The 17,661-nt window shown below is 44.0% G+C and overlaps 2 protein-coding genes across 2 annotated transcripts in view; one reads left to right on the top strand and one right to left on the bottom strand.

The window, feature by feature from the left end:
- Positions 1 to 443: 443 nt before the first annotated feature.
- On the bottom strand, positions 444 to 9,441 carry LOC119182945 (uncharacterized protein C16orf52 homolog B). Its single transcript, XM_037433527.2, has 4 exons — positions 8,957 to 9,441; positions 3,319 to 3,531; positions 1,552 to 1,753; positions 444 to 546 (listed from the first exon to the last, which is right to left on the bottom strand). Exons 1-3 carry the CDS (start codon positions 9,057 to 9,059, stop codon positions 1,566 to 1,568), a joined length of 504 nt encoding a protein of 167 aa, XP_037289424.2. The 5' UTR covers positions 9,060 to 9,441; the 3' UTR covers positions 444 to 546; positions 1,552 to 1,565.
- Positions 9,442 to 9,718: 277 nt separating this feature from the next.
- The window catches only part of Upf1 (Upf1 RNA helicase), a 43,192-nt gene continuing 35,249 nt past the window's right edge, over positions 9,719 to 17,661 (top strand). Inside the window, exon 1 of the mRNA XM_037433532.2 lies at positions 9,719 to 10,059. Within this exon, the coding sequence (XP_037289429.1) occupies positions 9,868 to 10,059 (192 nt within the window). The 5' untranslated portion in view covers positions 9,719 to 9,867. The remainder of the gene's footprint in view (positions 10,060 to 17,661) is intronic.

Genomic DNA, 17,661 nt, shown 5'->3' with positions numbered 1-17,661 from the left:
TGATGGCAAGTGTCAAAAAATGGTGCCATGCATCAGTTCTCGTGGTGATGTTGCACGCGGTCTCAGGCCATGAGATCAGTGTGGTGTCACAGTGAATTGCCACAGGACTCGGTCACACCATCTTTCGCCATCCAGCAGCATAAGAGCATGGAAGAGGGAAGGGACTGGTAAAATGGCGAAATGTCCATCAGTGGCTTCAGGCGTGCCTCAGTGCCCCAGATCCTTCTCTCCTTAATTCAGACAATGGCTCCTCCTAAGGAGAGCAAGAACATCTTTTCTTGCCCATTGATAGTCATTGATTGTTCCTCTTCTGCACTTTATCATGAAGCTTCCTGAACACACAGATTTCTGCCAAACTGTTGACGTTGCATTCACATACACAATGACAGGCATATACAACGTTATTTGTTACAAATCTTGCAAACAAATGAAAATGCTGCAGCAATGTTTAATGATGCCTTTATTTTGTTTTGTGTAAAGCTTGTAACAGAGCAAATACACCCAGGGTGAAGACTGCATTGATATGGCTGATGCAATTCAAGGCTCCTGTAGAAAAAGAGAGAGAGATAAAGCGGAGCTTTTATCATGATGACTTGCATTTACAATGGCAACATGTTAATCTCGGTAAAGTGCAGTTCCGGGCTTTTTGTTTATTCAGGCAATATGCATTACTTTTGCACTTCTCCCCTGCTAGTCTATAATAACAAAATCTAATAAAATCTGGAATAGATGTCACAAGGCAAACACCCATAACAGCACAGAAAAGTAGAATGGCACAAGCGCACATATGCGCACCAGTATGCACACAGGAACCACCTGAATGCCTCATTTTCAGCTATATAACAAAATTGAATTGTACAGTTTGGACAACTACACATGTTTTACTCTTGCAGTTTCATGTACAGGTGTGACAACTTAATACCAAAAGAACATCTTAAAAGTTTGTTATAACTGCTTAATCTTACTTTACTGATAATTCAGACTGTTTACAGAAGAAAAAATTTCAGGCCTTTCCTTGTATGATGACATAGAGTAGCAGGACAAATCAGAATGACTTACATAAAAAATGCTCACAAAGTGCATTGGTAAAACTATCAATTGACTACAGTTAAATATTTGGGTGCTATCACACACAAATTCTGTGAATTGGTCTTGCTTCTGTGAGGTAGGTCTACATTGGTTAAAAAAATTTTGCTATTGACCAGCAACTCTGCATACATTGTTTAAAGAAGCTTCATTTTTAGCTTGAGGCAAAAAGGGGAGGTGGAGGAGTAAAATTGCCGGTGTCAATATGGCTTTTGTAATCAAGCTGTAAAAACTAAACACTTTACAATAACTCGATTAATAAATGCTTGTAAGCATGTTTATTATTGCCTAGTCTAAAAGCAAGCAAAATGATTCAAAAAGCTATTCAGACATACAACAGTACTTATACTACTAAGGGAAAAGTCATGTGGCATTACTGCACAGGAAATAATGAAACTTGCATTATATCCGTGACAGTGCAGTGATTTGAAAAGTGGTGCAGCTTCAGCAGCAAAAATCACTCACCTGAGCTCGGCTGCTTAGAAATGAGGCATGCAGACTTTGCCAGCAAATAGCTCGGAGATGACGGTGATCCACAGTGCGAGCACAAAGAATATGTAGGAGAGACCCACTTGGTGACTGCTAGGCAGCTGGTAAGGCTCGCCCCCGATTTCATCCATGCTGAAGCCCACCGGAAAGATCACAGCAGCCAGGCAGAACAGCAGCACTGCATGAGCGGTGTTCACACTACTCCAAATTCTGTCTGGCCTGCTATAACATCAAAAGCAAGCTTTTAGTCTGAAGCGAATGTGGCCATTAGTAAGCTGAAAGCATTAGTTGCCTCACCAAACACAAAATGTGACCATCGACATCACCACGAGTGACGCATAAAGTCACCACATTATGACACAACCACATTATCACACCATGACATCACGGGTCGTTGAAATTCGAGAAGCCGTCATGGCGTCACAAAGTATGGTGTGAAATTATGATATGACCGCATGACATCCTGTGCTTGGTCCTAGGTGGGCCAATCTCAGAGGCACTACAAGACTGTGTGAGGTGCAGAAAGCTTACAATTCCTCCAATCCCGGAGGTATTGAAAAATCACATTGGGCACAGAAAGCTTTTGAGGAAAAAAAAAAGGAATCTATACAATTGACTGAGAAGAAGAAAGACAAGATGACTCTCGCTTTCAAGTTGTCTTAGGCAAACCCATAAGAGATTGAGTGACTGTGTTACAAGTGGCATGAGATTGCAAAAAGAAAGTATGAAGTATGTTATGCAAGTAGCTAATATATTGTAATTAGGGTTCACATGAAAATCTACACCAAAATGCGTTTGAGAGGGGCACATAATCAGACTGAGTAATGAAAAAAAAATATTTGCACACTCAGTATGAAATCGATTTATGCTGCAGCGGAGTTGAGTAATTTAATGAAGACAATGATAATCCTGAGTCTCGAGAATGGTGACACGTGGGACATACTTTTTGAAGCCACTGTAAAAGATAGCATGCAGCTTGTGACTCAAGATATAGTTCTAGAAGAGATTCAACTTGAAACAAAATATGCCACCAAGGCTGATTTGTAAGTGATGTACATAACGTGGCTTTTACCATTCCAGTAAGTAGCCCTGGACCCTTCATAAACGTCTCCGCCAACAAAAGATGCACATTGAGAAGGTGCTTGCTGCATTGTAGTAGTTAAAGCTATAGAATTGCCTGGAATAATATAAAGTCAATATTTCATTTATTGGTAGCAAAACAGTAAACAAAAATGAAGATTGTGACAGGTGGTGCTGCAGCATGCCGCACAATTTCTCAGTAATAAACATCAGTGACAACTTCCAGTTGCATGAAATTTTGCTTGAGGGAATTGCACTTCCAAAAAAAAAAAAAAAAGGTCGGGAACTAAGATGATTTATGAGTTATGATAAAGTAAACCTAGAAGATTCTTGTCAAACTGTTATGTTTCTAACAAATTTTTGAATATAACAGTCACTTTTTTTTTAACTTGGTTTAGCGTCTCAAAGCAACTCAAGCTATGGGAAACACCATAGTAGGAGTCTCTGGATGATTTCGTTAATAATCACTCAAATCATACCGCATGTGCACTTCATGCGTTTCATCTTTATTGAAATGCGATTACTGTGGCTTGCATTGCACCTACATCTTATGAGTTCGTGACCGAGAATCGCAACCACTGGAACAATGCAGTGACTTTTTTCAAGTCAGCTGTAACCTTGATGTAATGACGTTTTAGCGTAATGACAAAAGACAGAGCTTACTTGCAGAGAAACCCATCCACCGTGCATATGGCACAACACGACCATTCCATCGTGACAGCCCAAGCAACACTGTGGTTGCAGTGATGCACACACAGCCCAACACTATGCAAACAAGTGCCAGCAGCCACTCTGGCTGCAAACGTGGAGGAAAGCAGGTCGGTGGCCGACCCTGTAGCGTGGTGCACGTCTGTAGCAGCCCAAGCCGCGTGTCCCCTGTACAGAGGAGACATTCACTAAAGCACGTGCAATTAGTTCAAATGTCTTCACACTTTTTCTTTCTGATTCTAAAAGATGTCATCCAGAAGGTACACAAAAGTATAAAATATTTCCACAGACGTTTTCCCACCTCTGCGGGTGGCATGCTCAGGATACACTGACACCCAGTGAGTAAAAGTTGCCCAGTCCACTGCTAGTCAGATATGTTCCAGTGAGAGGCTGGTAAGGGGTTGCTGTTGTTGCTACAAACCGAATCGGTGTCACAAAACATCGGCTTGCCACAACAACTGTAGCCCCCTGGTAGACATTTACAGGGACATATGTGACTAGCAGCAGACTGGACGACCTCCCTTCATTTGGTGTCAGTGTATACTATAGGTGCCACCCACATAGGTGGTGAAATGTCTATGTAATTTTGGCATATGTCTGTTGAGTTAAGTGGAGCAAATTTTTTAGGAAAATGAACTCACCGGGCTTTTGGAACATTTTTGCACTTTTGTTCCCAAAGCACTATGCTTATTAGTATTATTCTAGCAAAGATGCTCCTATGCACAAGTGGGCAGTAATAAGGCGATAGCTGTACATATCTCATGAGACATGTGACCGCCTGGCAGCGTCAACAGAACCTGTGGAAAAAAAGATCTCCCCATCAGCAGCAACAGCCACAGCAGCAAGAAAGGCACTGGCCTTGAAAAAGTGGTGTGGAGCACAAAAACTAAATAGTCGTCCCTGGCTTTGATGATGATGATGGCTTGAGATAGATATGGAGAATTGGACTTGAGGGTGATAATGCTAGAGACAGCGATAGACTGAGGCTTGCATAGGCAACAATTGATAAAATTGGATAATAAGTGATAACAATACATCGAGACATACAAAAGCATTAGGGTCAAATAGATATAGACATATAAACCAAAAAGACATTGACAACTGAAAAAAAGCTGATAACGCCTGTTGAGATTGCTAAACCTAATAATGGAATAACACATGTGAAAGGAAGAGAACATTTGCAAATGAAATGAAATCGATTCATAAAGGCTCTGACTGTCAAAGCCGTGTTGCCAATTGATAAGGGACTCCAAAGAGCTTTTTATCTGTGACTACCCCAGAGCTTTCTACATAACACATCTACGCCTGTTGGGCGATGAGAAAACTGCTGTTCTCAACCCCATTTCCCAAAACAAAGCTCACAGCAATTATAGTAGTTATTTTAATCATTTTCAGTCGATATAGAAAGGGCCTGCAGTGTGCAAGAAGCCACAAGCCACTCGGTATGATTTAGACACCACCCATGTGATTGATTCTGAGAAAGAAGGCACAATACAATGCTCAGGTCAGTAAAGGATCACAGAATATGAAAACCATGGTTAAGTAAGTAACAGACAACAGGCCTCAACCCACACCTAGCACATGACATCCAACCAGCATGTATCAAGCTAAAGGAAGCTTTGTTAGCAGGCAAAAGGAAAAATAAACTCAGATAGTGAGACTCGCTGTCAAGTTGCATATTGTGATAAAATAGTAGTCTCCTTCCTACAGACGTACTGGAAGTGCTAGTGAATAAAACTGCATTTACTCAATGATGCTTTCAGGAGAGTGGGTGTAAAAATAACCCTAGCTGCCAGTTACAATGAAGCAATAATGATATCTATAATGATATCTGGGGTTTTACATTCCAAAACTACAGCATTATTATGAGGCATACCATAGTGAAAGGCTCCCCAAATTTGGACCATCATCTGTCTTGTGCTTGTTTGTGTCCTCTTACTGTGTCGCGTTAGTATACCCTGCCATTTTTTCAGTATAAATCAATACCAACTTGCCCGCCTATCAACTCTTAATAACCTCTAGCATTATGCCCCCATCGTAATGCGACTGCTACAAACAGGATCGGTCCTGCGACTCTCGGGTCCTCAGCCAAGTACTTTGACTGCTACATCATCGTGGCGGATGGTTACATTGAAGCAAGGTTTATGACTGGGCTTGTAGACAATGGACAAAGAAAGGAATGCGCTTATCTTCAATCTCTTCTTTGTTCGTAATTCACATCTGAGCTACTAGTTGAAAATGTCAGCAACATATATGTCACAAGTCATTTTTTTTATGTTGCTTCATTAATTTTTTTTCTAATTGCTTGTCCATTATGCATGAACAAATGTGTTTGCATTAAAGTTTGATTTTGTGAAATGAAGTCCATGTGCTTTACGTCCACCACTTGTGTTGGCCATTTTTCACACTGTTAGCCCAGCAATTCACGTTTACAGCACATTGCATTCCCTTGGCATCCATTGCCTGTACCAAGATAAAAGCTATCAGTCATCTCTATCGGAGACCACCAATGTAACATGGCTATTTCTTGTACACACATGAAGCATTTTTCTCTCTTCGCTCCTATCCTGCATTAAGATTTCAGAAAGATACACGCCTCTATACAATAAAGCCCTGTTGTTAGGCTTGCAACATCCAGTCAATGAGCTTTGACGCAAACCATCCAGTTTCTATTAACTGTGCCCTAGCACAACACTTTATCTTTATGCCGTAAAAGCACTGACAAAACAACTGCACCATAAGGGCCATGTTTTCTGGAGCGTTCAAGCAAAGAAAGCAAACAGCAATTATTCCAGACACAGTTATTCAGTATTGCTGTGCATGTTGAGACAGTACGGTCTATATCCGACGAAACAAAATAATTTTTGTTTTGTCGCCTAAAAGATCTTAGCTCATACCCACAAAGGAGATTGGCCACGGTGTACCTTATAAAAAAAATTTAAGTACAATGCCACTTAAAACAAGAGAGCGCGCAAGAGAGAAATGTGGGAAATACAAGACGTAGCGTACATAAAAAAGTGAAAAGGGCAAACTAATTCGAGAAGCCAGGGATAAAAGGTAGAAAATTAAAAAGGGGAAGAAAGCAATTGTAGCAATCAGGCGGTATCACTAGCAACAAATCCTTCCAGTTGTCTGAATCAATTTATGTAACACGCATGGAACAACACTGCAGCCCTTGTCCAACTGACAGGCTTCAAATGATAGCAGGTTAGATCAATTAAATACTAATCCCAGCATAACAATCAGCCTCTCAAGAAACATTCGGCAGAGTGAGGCACAACGGCGGTACGAGAGAAGAAAGTGCAGATTGTTGTCCCTGTTTACCTATTCACTTTTGCTCCTTTTCTTTTAGGGATGAAGCTACTGAAGGCGCGAGTCTGTCCATCTCTTGTATGTATGCACGTGAATGCCTAGAGTTCCACATTTTCCAACTGCCCACTACTTCGTCCTCACAAACATCCCACTATGCCCCATCACCGATCCACCACTTCACCGACCATAAACCAAATACTGTTGAAAAGTAGCCAACATGAAATGCAAGATGGTCGTCTACTTGTATCCAGGTACGTGTTAAAGAACCATAGATTGTTCCACTTTGTCCATCCCTTGATTGTACGTGACCCCCTATAGTTCCACCTTTGCAAACTGCTTACTACTTCGTCCTTGCAAACATCCCACTATGCCCCATCACCGATCCATCACTTCAACGGCCATTAATGAAGGGGGAGCGGAAGCTACGTATAGCTACCACTTATGAATAATACAATTTATTGTATAAATATATACAGTGTTTGTAATGTCTTTGATGATGTAGGGGCGATATTCGCGGATGGTTCACAGTTTAGCGATGAAACTCTCCAGCGCTTTGCACCACTTACACTTTGTGAAAATCATCATCATCATCAGCCTGACTACCTCCACTGCAGAACAAAGTCCTCTCCCATGTTCCGCCAGTTAACTTGGTCCTGTGATTGCTGCGGCCAATTTATACCCGCAAACTTCTTATCTCATCTGCCCACCTAACCTTCTGTCTCCCCCTAACCCACTTGCCTCCTCTGGGAATCCAGTTAGTTACCCTTAATGACCAGCGGTTATTCTGTCTACGCGCTACATGCCCGGCCCATGTCCATTTCTTCTTCTTGATTTCAGCTATGATATCCTTAACCCCCGTTTGTTCCCTAATCCACTCTGCTCTCTTCTTGTCTCTTAAGGTTACACCTACCATTTTTCTTTCCATTGCTCGCTGCGTCGTCCTCAATTTAAGCTGAACCTTCTTTGTAAGTCTCCAGGTTTCTGCTCCGTAGCTAAGTACCGGTAAGATACAGCTGTTATATACCTTCCTCTTGAGGGATAGTGGCAATCTACCTGTCATAATTTGAGAGTGCTTGCCAAATGTGCTCCACCCCATTCTTCTAGTTACTTCAATTTCGTGATTTGGCTATGCGGTTGTTACCTGCCCTAAGTAGACATAGTCTTTTACAAGTTGAAGAGCACTATTACCTATCTCGAAGCGCTGTTCTCTTCCGAGGTTGTTGTACATTACTTTTGTTTTCTGCTGATTAATTTTAAGACCCACCTTTCTGCTCTGCTTGTCTAACTCCGTAATCATGAGTTGCAATTCGTCCCCTGAGTTACTCAGCAATGCAATGTCATCGGCGAAGCACAGGTTACTAAGGTACTCTCTTTTAACACTTATTCCTAGCTGTTCCCATTCTATATAGGCCTCTGAAACCATCCTGTAAGCATGTGGTAAATAGCATTGGGGAGATTGTATTACCCTGCCTTACACCCTTCTTGACTGGTATTCTGTTGCTTTTTTTATCAAGCACTATGGTAGCAGTTGATCCCCTGTAGATTTCTTCCAGGATGTTTATATATGCTTCATCGACACCCTGATTCCGCAGTGCCTGCATGACTGCTGATATTTCTACTGAATCAAAAGCCTTCTCGTAATCTATGAAGGCTATGTATAGTGGTTGGCTATATTCTGAGCATTTCTCTATTACTTGATTGATAGTATGAATGTGGTCGATTGTTGAGTAGCCTGTTCGAAATCCTGCTTGTTACTTTGGTTGATTGAATTCTAATGTTTTCTTAACTCTGTTAGCAATTATTTTTGTAAATAGCTTGTATACTACAGATTTGGGTGCACGTTAAAGAACCCCAGGTGGTCGAAATTTCCGGAGCCCTCCACTACGGCGTCTCTCATAATCATATGGTGGTTTTGGGACGTTAAACCCCACAAATCAATCAATCAGCTTGTATACTACGGAGAACAAGCTGATCGGCCTGTAATTCTTCACGTCCTTGTCATCTCCTTTCTTATGTATGAATATGCTGTGTTTCTTCGTGAATACGCTGTTTTTTTTTTTTTTCGGCAATGGGCACTGGTTCAGGCGTCACCAGCAGGGGTGTAGGCAGAAATTTTGTTCGGAGGGTATGCCGTGGCGAAAGAACAGTTCTTTTTTTAAGTTGAGTGGACAAGGCCCGGTGCGTTCCCTCTCTGACTACGCCACTGGTCACTAGAAGCGTGGTCGGAAGCGTAGCAGATCAGTATGTATTCACATGCACGCAAGTTAATCATGATACCCACCACCAACGTCGGAGACTATCCAGTCAGGGAGCACCAGACTCAAGATGGCAAAAATGTTGGCAAGGAAGAACAGAGTGCCAGAGATCACTGTCAATTTGTCCATAGTCGCGTTCTGTTGCACAACGATGGCAGTTTGGATATATCACCCGCGGTTTCCACACCTAGCACTTTGCCATTTACTTCCACGACACTCTGTGTTCCGTACACTCATAAGCACCGGAAGCAAAGCGGTTTTCGCCCTGCTTTGATTAGGTTCGTTTGGTGGGTGACGTTATCCATGTCAGCGGGGTAGTGGCTCCTCCACCACAGAGAGTGCGCAGGACACAGCGTTCTCTGATCGTGGGTTCTGGAGTCGCGACACAGCACTGGAAGCACTGCACGACCCTGGCTTGCCATGGACTACATGACAAGCATGGGGCCAACGGCACCTATGGCATCTAAAAGCCTAGAATACGATCACCGCAACATCACCGAAACAACAACAAGCTGCTGCTGATGATGATAGTGCGTGCTTAAAACCTTCAGTGTTGTCTTCAGTCGCTTTTCACATCTTTTCGCATTTATTAAAAATTTTATTATACATTAGACATTTGTTATAAAACAAAGTTGCAACGTAAATGTGTGAAACATTGCTGCTAGTATTTTCAGTTTTTTTGCATTTACAGCAGCCATACAAAAAAAGTTCAGCAACCCTGTTACACGTGGTTTATTTTTTATTGTTGTGTGTGTGCCTGCCGAGCGTGTTTGTGCGTATGCAGTACTGAAGATGGCGTAAAGCGAGTTGTGGTGCGCTGTTCGATAGGATTTTCTTGTTCCAAGCTCGTTGTGGTCGACGGTGCGTCTGGATAATCGTGTCGGATGCGTATAAGTTCTCACCTACAGTGACACGTCGGAACACTTCTTGAAACGCCATGAGCATGAGTGTCGACGCGTACGGACCGAGCTCGCAGACGCTCACATTCCTCGACACGGAGGAAGCCAGCGACTTGCTGGGAGCCGACACGCAGGGATCAGAGTTTGATTTCACAGACTTTACGCTACCTTCCCAAACCCAAGCATCGCAAGGAGATGGCGGACAGACACAAGGAAGCCGTGGTGGACAGGTGGGTAGTGTTGCCGCGTGTCCTCGTGCCACTTGCGACGGTAGCTGTGTTGCCGCGATTCCCCTTGCGCTAGGCCTACTTCGTAGGCGAGTGCGATAAGCCTCTTGCTTATTTCATTCGTTACTGGTTACTCGCAGTGCAATACGCGCACCGTGTCGATTGCCAGTGCGTTTGATGGTATCCTCGCACGGTTGGCATCTGTCTGTGCGATAGTATTTAGACCACGGAGGAGCAATAACAGTAAGGTCGTTCGGGTGAACCCGGTGATTTCGATACTCGCGCCCTGAACGTCAATTATACGACGAAATCATGCCGTCCTTCTTATCAGAATGTCTGAAGGCTTCCCCGTACTAACTAGGTGAAGGTTGAGTTTATTTCCGTATTGATGTGTCAACAATGGCGCGCATGTTTGGAGGCCATGATCATAGCCTCCGTGGCGCGAAAGCAGATTCGTTAATGCCCTCGTGTACTGAAAAGAAAAATATGTCTACCAAGCGGTTGCGTCACGCCTGGAAAAGAGTGCACTTGTTTTAGTTCTCGTGCATATTGCTACTTCCAGGGAACGCGGTGTCTGAGGTAACGGTCTTGAAGTACACTCCTGCACGAGTACGAAGGGGCATCGTGCGGTAATCTTGTGCCGACATGGCCTCGACATGTGATAGGAGAGTGCATTCGCGCGTTTTGGGCGAGTACTTGTTCCTGCAGTGCAGCGCGGTCTTAGAGGTTGTCGAGTCGTCTTCTTAGAAATCATTGGCATTTCGACCTTTGGTTATTGCCGATTGTTGTTCAATGGCTCGAACTTGGACGTCCTAGAACACCTGTATGAGTTTGGAACCGATGCTGAGCAGTGCTGAATGTTGTCGGCGTTGTGTTATATCACTTAAACGCGAATTAGTCACGAAATGTGCTCCTTTTTCATATAAAGACTGGTTAAACATTTCACTGACATTTTTTTTTTTTGTCCCGTCACATAGCTAACTCAGCTATCCCATACTTCCTGTGCACCGAAAACGTTGTATGGTCGCAATTTATGTTCATTCTTTGTTTTTATTTTTTACTCGCTTGTTGGGCTTTACAGTTGTACCAAAATAATGCGGTATGTAGGCTACGTATAAGGATGTGTTGTATTCCTTATGAAATTCTAGTCTCTGCTTAATTTACATGGGTTGAGCACAAATATCCATGTGACTAGCCCTTTATCCCACTAGCTTTTGTCGTATGTAGTCGGAAGAGGTTGGATATTGAGATGCCGATGCATAAAGTGGGTCTGACTTTTGTCAGCATTTGTGGATATGACAGTTGAGCAGTTTGAAAGGGTTTGCTGTTGTATTCTCGCCTTGTGTATGTAGATGATCACTAGCACCGCCAAACTGGCTACGGCATTGGACACAGCATTGGATCCATTGACTGAACTTATAGGCACATTTATGTTTAATGAAATCAGAATTATGCGTAAAAGATGAAAGAAAACTGTGTGAAATACACCCTCAGCTACATTGTGGATAACCGAAATGCCATACTTCCCTTGTAATGTTCTTAGGTGGCTATTTAACTAATTGTTTTGCCAAGCTGTGTAGTAAAAAACCTCGTTAAATTGATTGCCAGGCTGTTTTTTGAGCATCCATGCTTTTGTATCACATGGGCAATTTCGAAAGAAATTATGACCCTTGTTGCAAAGTGTACTTGCTTTGGCTCGTTTCTTCAGTGTTCCATATCACTTGAAGTATAGTAGATATATTTCTAAGTTTTTTTGTAACAATGTTGTGGCACGTTAACTCCACCCAGCCGTCCTAGCTCAAAGCTTGCTGCCACCCATCATGATCACGTGACAACTCGTGCACTAGGTACAAAACCTGCCTCCGAGCACCACGCATCGGGGCTGTCAGGGCACCTCCCGCATATTCACTGGTGGTGGCCGCAACAAAGGAAGACGCAGCAGCTGTAAGAGGGACCCTGAACTACATATGAGCCATGTTAACGTGTAGCTCTAGCTTTTATCACCCTATCAAAGCATGATGCATCTTAACGGTGCGAATGTGGCTCATGTGCAAAATGTCGTTACTGTTGTGACAGTCTGTGTCAGACATGTACATTTTAATTTGTTAACTAATGCAAGAACGACCAACCCAAGAGGTTCAAGGGTGTGATATACAAATGCGTCTATGGATCGTTACAGTAAATCCTGACATATAAATGTGTCTGAGAAATTGTTCATGAATACAAGGGAGATCTCAACAACACTTGCATGATGCACTTGCAATAATGCTTCAACTACATCCTGTGGATAGTGTGGTTATGCAACTGTCAGGTCTGCAGCTCTGTTAGTATTCTCAAGTCAAGGCTGCAAAATCTGTACAGACTGCAAACAGACTCTGCAAGTTTCCCAAGTGCTGTTTTTCTGTGAATTCTCCCAGACATGAAAATGTCGTGAAGCCCATCACAGCCAGAACAGGCCTGCCCGGTACACTTATGTCAAGTGTGTCACCGCAGGAACATGTAATCAAGAAAAGCATAGTGAAAGCCATCTTTTCATTCGCTGCTGCTTTAAAGAACCGTGCCCATGTAGAGACACATGCTCCATGACCAAGTGACACCTTTAGTTCACAAGAGTGTAGCAAAATCCTTTTGAAGCATTTAAGACTTCTGCAGTTATATCAACAATGTCAACCACAAAGAATTCTTCACATATGACATTGTTATCCACGTTAACATGCTTTGAGGTAATTCTGCTCGCTATGCCGCCACACTAGGCTGATTCCAAAAAATGTGGCGTGGCACATTATAAACGCTTGACAAAAGTGAATAATTTTAGCTAGATAAGCTATTCGAAAACATAACTGATGAATTGGCATCGAAGCCAAGTTGTTTCGTTTTACAGCGCGGCTAATTTTCTTGCAAAGGTCCTTGAAAAGAGAGCTGAAAAAAAAGAAGCCCTAGTCCATCTTTTTTGTGCCCTCTCTTGCGAATTACCGTGGAAGCTCGTCAGTACACCATATTTTTTTCTTTGCATGATGACAGACACCACGCACACGAGCAAAAACACAACAGCAACTGGGATAGGAATGGCAGCTTTTGCCTACCACATCAGAACGATAGCCTGACGCCGCTGCCACTGCATTTTCATGACATATGTCCGGTGGAATAGGTCTATAGAAAATATTCACGTGATGTTATCTGCAAGGGGCACCAGCGAGACAGTGGCTATACTTGTGGTGTCACGTGTGAACGCCATCGTCGGACTAGTTTTTTTCGGCAGCACATGTTACACTGATATTTTTATTAGAAAATGGCGGAAGCAGATGCAATGCCGCCAAACATCAGGCTGTCCTATGCTGGATCGCTGACAGACTACATCTATGGCCGTGCACTCTCCTACGCTGCCTGGCGAAAAGGGCTCAGTGATTATCTCTTTTACTGTTGATGAGAACTAATAGCCAGTGATGCCAAGGATCTGGCATACAATGATGGCATAATTTTTTTTGAATGATAACGAACAATGATGCAGTTAAGATTGGGATGATGGATGTAATCCCGATGGTTCAGATGATCACGATGACACGTTTAAGGACTGGACAGCTTGCTCATTTTCTGCAAACTTCGGTTTATTTACACACTGACAATTATTTACAAACAAAGGCCGGGGTGGCCACTAAACCAACCGCACAGTAAGCAATGGCATGTATTAATATCAACGCCGGCATTACTGGCCGAGCCCTTCGTATACTTCACACATCGACACCAACTTTTCTATGTAGTATCAACCTTGGATCAGAGTCTGCGCTAAGCACGACCTCTGTCCCCCTCAATGTGGTATCAACCTTGGATCAGAGTCTCCGCTAAGCACGACCTCTGTCCTCGCTTCCCGATCTCGTTCTCGAGCACCAAGCTCCCCTTCTCTCCATTTCTCTTAATTAAATACCTCCCGTCTCATCTGAGACAGCTTCGTGGGACGAACCCTTACTCGATGCTCCACCAATGGAGCAAATAACTCCCTTTCCTCGGAGGCGGGTCTCCACCTCTGCGTTCCCACACTTTGCAATCCTCCGAGCATCGGCTAAGAACTCCGTCATTTCAACGACGTACAGCTTAAATGATACTTTCGTGCGACAACAAGCCTGTCTAGATGGCCGGTCGGCTGTCTGGCGTTAGTAGACACGATTGTGCCGTATATCCACACGTATTGTTACAGGATGGCGCCACACTATCTTGTTGGGAGCCATGTCGCAACAGCGACCACTTATTTCTCAGTCTGGCTCACCGTGACAGCGCTACCACCAGGTGGGTGGCTCCCCAGCACGAGGTGCGCTGGACAAAGGCTCACGGAGTTCGACGACAAAGAGGCGTTCCGAGGAGAACGGCTTTGTTCGTGTCTGGGCAGCCTCTTTTCATTAACTTCTCTTTTCGTCGGGCGCCGTCTACTGACTTGCCATCCTTCGCGTGCCCGAAAGATAACTGATGTCTTGGCATCATTGTCTGTTAGTTCTCATTAATTTTGTCTAAGAAACAAATTGAGCTCTTAAATTTGCACTTCTCCCCTACTGTTCAGCATGCTTATCACGAATCACACCATTTCTGTCACCTGTGCAGGTAACTTTTTTCGGGAAATATGTTTTTTCTAGGCTATCTTTGCGGTTTGGCTGAATTACAGATTTTGAAAATGTGTGGTCAGAATACCAGCTCATTGTTGTGGGAATCGCTTAAATATGTTGCTTGAAACCTTGGAACGAGGGAGTTGTCCATGTTGATAAGCCAAGCATAGATAGCTTCTTCTTTAATGAGTTTTTTTTTTTTCGACATGACACTTCTTGGGGAACTAAATTTTTTTTATCCTGCTTTTCTGAGGAAACTTCGAGAGGTGGTGCAATGCGACCATCACTTTGTATGACTGATGGCTGCCAACATGCAAGTGTTGCTTCCCTTGTCTGGATTCTTCAAAGTATGATGTGGGATTGGGAGACTCATCTTTGCTTTTGAATCGAGAGTGATGCCACTACTGTGGTTGTGAAAGACAGTGACCTAATTTCCACCTGGTGGGTGCCCTCCCATGTGACTAGAAACTGTGTTATGCTAAGGGTATGGCTGGAAGCACTTTCTTTAATTCCTTCAGAACTTCCAGTTGTGGCAACTCTGCCTCGTAAAATAGAAACATGATGCTTGACCATTTCAGCAAAGTTGTAGTTTGAGAAGGTGTGCCCAGAGGCCTTTGCAGATCTTCATGCTGATAATAGGCTCTTGATATAGTAGGGAGATTTAGAATAGCGCACCGCGAGCCCTTGCAGTGCGGTCGCTGCAAACGCACATGCGTCGTAACGCTAGTCGGCGTTCGCGTTCGCGGACCGCATGCAGAAAATCCGAAATCGCGTGCGGTGATGTTGGCTCGCATGTGGCCCGCAAGCGCTGGTTTCGAGGCTACGGGCGGTGATGGCAGCCCGCATGTGGCCCGCAAGCGCTGGTTTCGAGGCTATGGTGTCGCTGCGATCGTGCGTTGCGGTTCGCAGCAGGGCAAGCGCTATTCTAAATCTCTTATGGCGCCCGCAGCGCTTGCAAACGGTATTCTAAAACTCCGTAGTATAAATATTTTCTTTCCAACTTGGTAGTGCCCATCAATTAAGTTTGGATGAAAAGGTTGTCCGGGTTGTAATGTACTCATCCACTGACTGCACCTCATTTTGCAAAAATAAAACAAGTTTTGGCCTTTTGATGAGAACCGCCAGAGTTGGTCTGCTGACCTAAAAAAAGTGACACCAGGATCTCCACAGCGCAGATGATGCTAAGTGTCAGTGTGGCTTGCCAGGCAGTACTTCATATTATTAGTTATTTTTACACTTTTGGGGAAATTTAGTAAAGCATCATATTGGGCATTTACAATATTACTAGCGCTTCTAACCTATGGAATATTTTCTCACTCAAGCTAGTACGTGTGTCAGCAGGGCTCATGGTGTGTCTTACAAATGAAGTTTTCATGCTGCTATGCATGGTAGCAGCTTGAGTTGAGTTCTTCAATGAGACATGCATCCTTTTGAATGCTGTCATAGTGTAGGTAGAATGTAGTCCTTCATTAAAGGGGTACCGTCACAAACTTTGGCCTCGCGTTTTTCTGCTGTAATGTGTTGCTGGGGGCCTGTTAGTCATGATACGACACATCATTTGCTGCAGCACGCGACAGACAATTAACTACAGGCCCCTATTATTGTCACATTACCACACAGAACCATAACACACTTCCGCACGGTCCGCATCATGAATTACTTTCGAATCCCCGCAGGGGCGCCTGCACAAGTAGGCGTTTGGTGTGTAGCGACACCACGGACCCGACCTAACAGGGAAGTTTCTACTCCCTCCCACCCCTAGCCGTGTGTGGCTTTGCCGTGTGTGGCTTTGCCGTGTCTGGAGAAAAGGGTATCCTGGGGGTTGAGCCGACGCTGGGTGATTGGACCATTAAGGCCCCCCGGCAGAGGCAACACGCCCCTTTGGCCCCGGCTTCACGTAGACGGCACCCCTGGGCTGACCCACCCAGGGGAAATTGGCAGTCGCCTTTTCCTATATCTCTCTCCCTACATCTTCGTCTTTCTTACTTTTTTAGCTTTCCTGTCTACTTCTCTCTTCTGCTTACTTCCAATTTTCTCGGCGGCAAGGGTTAACCCTGTGCAAATAGCCTACCTTGGCCTAGGCGCATTGGGTTATAGCATAGTTGTATGGCTGACGTCTGCAAGCTTTCAGCATCCGCAAACTTGCAGCGTTCCCTCGTTGGGCTCCGTGGTGGGTGGCCGCCAACGCTGCTGAACAACATACAATTAGCATGCACAAAGCATTCCCTTTACTTAGTGATCGTGCCTCCTAGCGGGTACGCACCGAAGATATCAATTTTTTCATCCGGCCAAGACAAATCTTTCCTCATTTCCACGTTATACACTGCGAAAAAACTAGCAAGCAAGCCAGAACTGTATCACCCTTCGTAGTGGCTAGGTGCTTAACCGAAACTCTCGGTGCCGGGTTCAAGGTTACCAAAATGGCCAGCGGAGATCTACTCCTTGAAATACGTGACAAAGACCAATTCGATAAACTGAACACCCTCACAACGTTTGGAGACACACCCATCAGTATTACGCCACACAGGTCCATGAACTCATCTCGCGGGGTTGTATCGGACGCAGATTTGCTTGACCTGACCGAAGCTGAACTTCTGGAAGGATGGAAGAGCCAGAACGTGACAAACGTACAGCGTATTAAGATAAGAAGAGATCAAAAGGAAATACCAACCAAACACTTAGTACTGACCTTTGCTTCGAGCGATTTGCCGGAAACAATTCAGACTGGGTATACAAAGACATCCGTGAGGCCATATATTCCCAACCCCCGCCGTTGCTTCCAATGTCAGAGATATGGCCACGGCTCGCAAAGCTGTCGTAGCCGGAAAACTTGTGCTCTGTGTGGAGTCGTGGGCCATGCGTCCGACAACTGCGAAGCACCTGCACACTGTGTGAACTGTGGCGGTAATCATGCCGCGTACTCACGTTCCTGTTCTTTCTGGAAAAAAGAAAAAGAGATCATCACTTTAAAGATAAAAGAAAACATTACATTTAAAGAAGCAAGAAAAAGAGT

Source organism: Rhipicephalus microplus, chromosome 3 (genome assembly GCF_043290135.1).
Source record: "Rhipicephalus microplus isolate Deutch F79 chromosome 3, USDA_Rmic, whole genome shotgun sequence".
Classification (NCBI taxonomy): Eukaryota; Metazoa; Arthropoda; class Arachnida; order Ixodida; family Ixodidae; genus Rhipicephalus; species Rhipicephalus microplus.
The sequence above is the reverse complement of the archived record's forward strand: the minus strand, read 5'-3'. Positions and strand labels throughout refer to the sequence as shown.

Bases quoted from the DNA above. Each gene is read 5' to 3' on its own strand.
- LOC119182945 (XM_037433527.2), bottom strand. From the start codon at position 9,059: ATGGACAAATTGACAGTGATCTCTGGCACTCTGTTCTTCCTTGCCAAC. The intron at 3,532-8,956 runs GTGGGTATCATG...TCCTCTGTACAG, and splicing joins GATAGTCTCCGACGTTGGTG to GGGACACGCGGCTTGGGCTG. The intron at 1,754-3,318 runs GTAAGCTCTGTC...CCGCTCATGCAG, and splicing joins GTGGATGGGTTTCTCTGCAA to TGCTGCTGTTCTGCCTGGCT.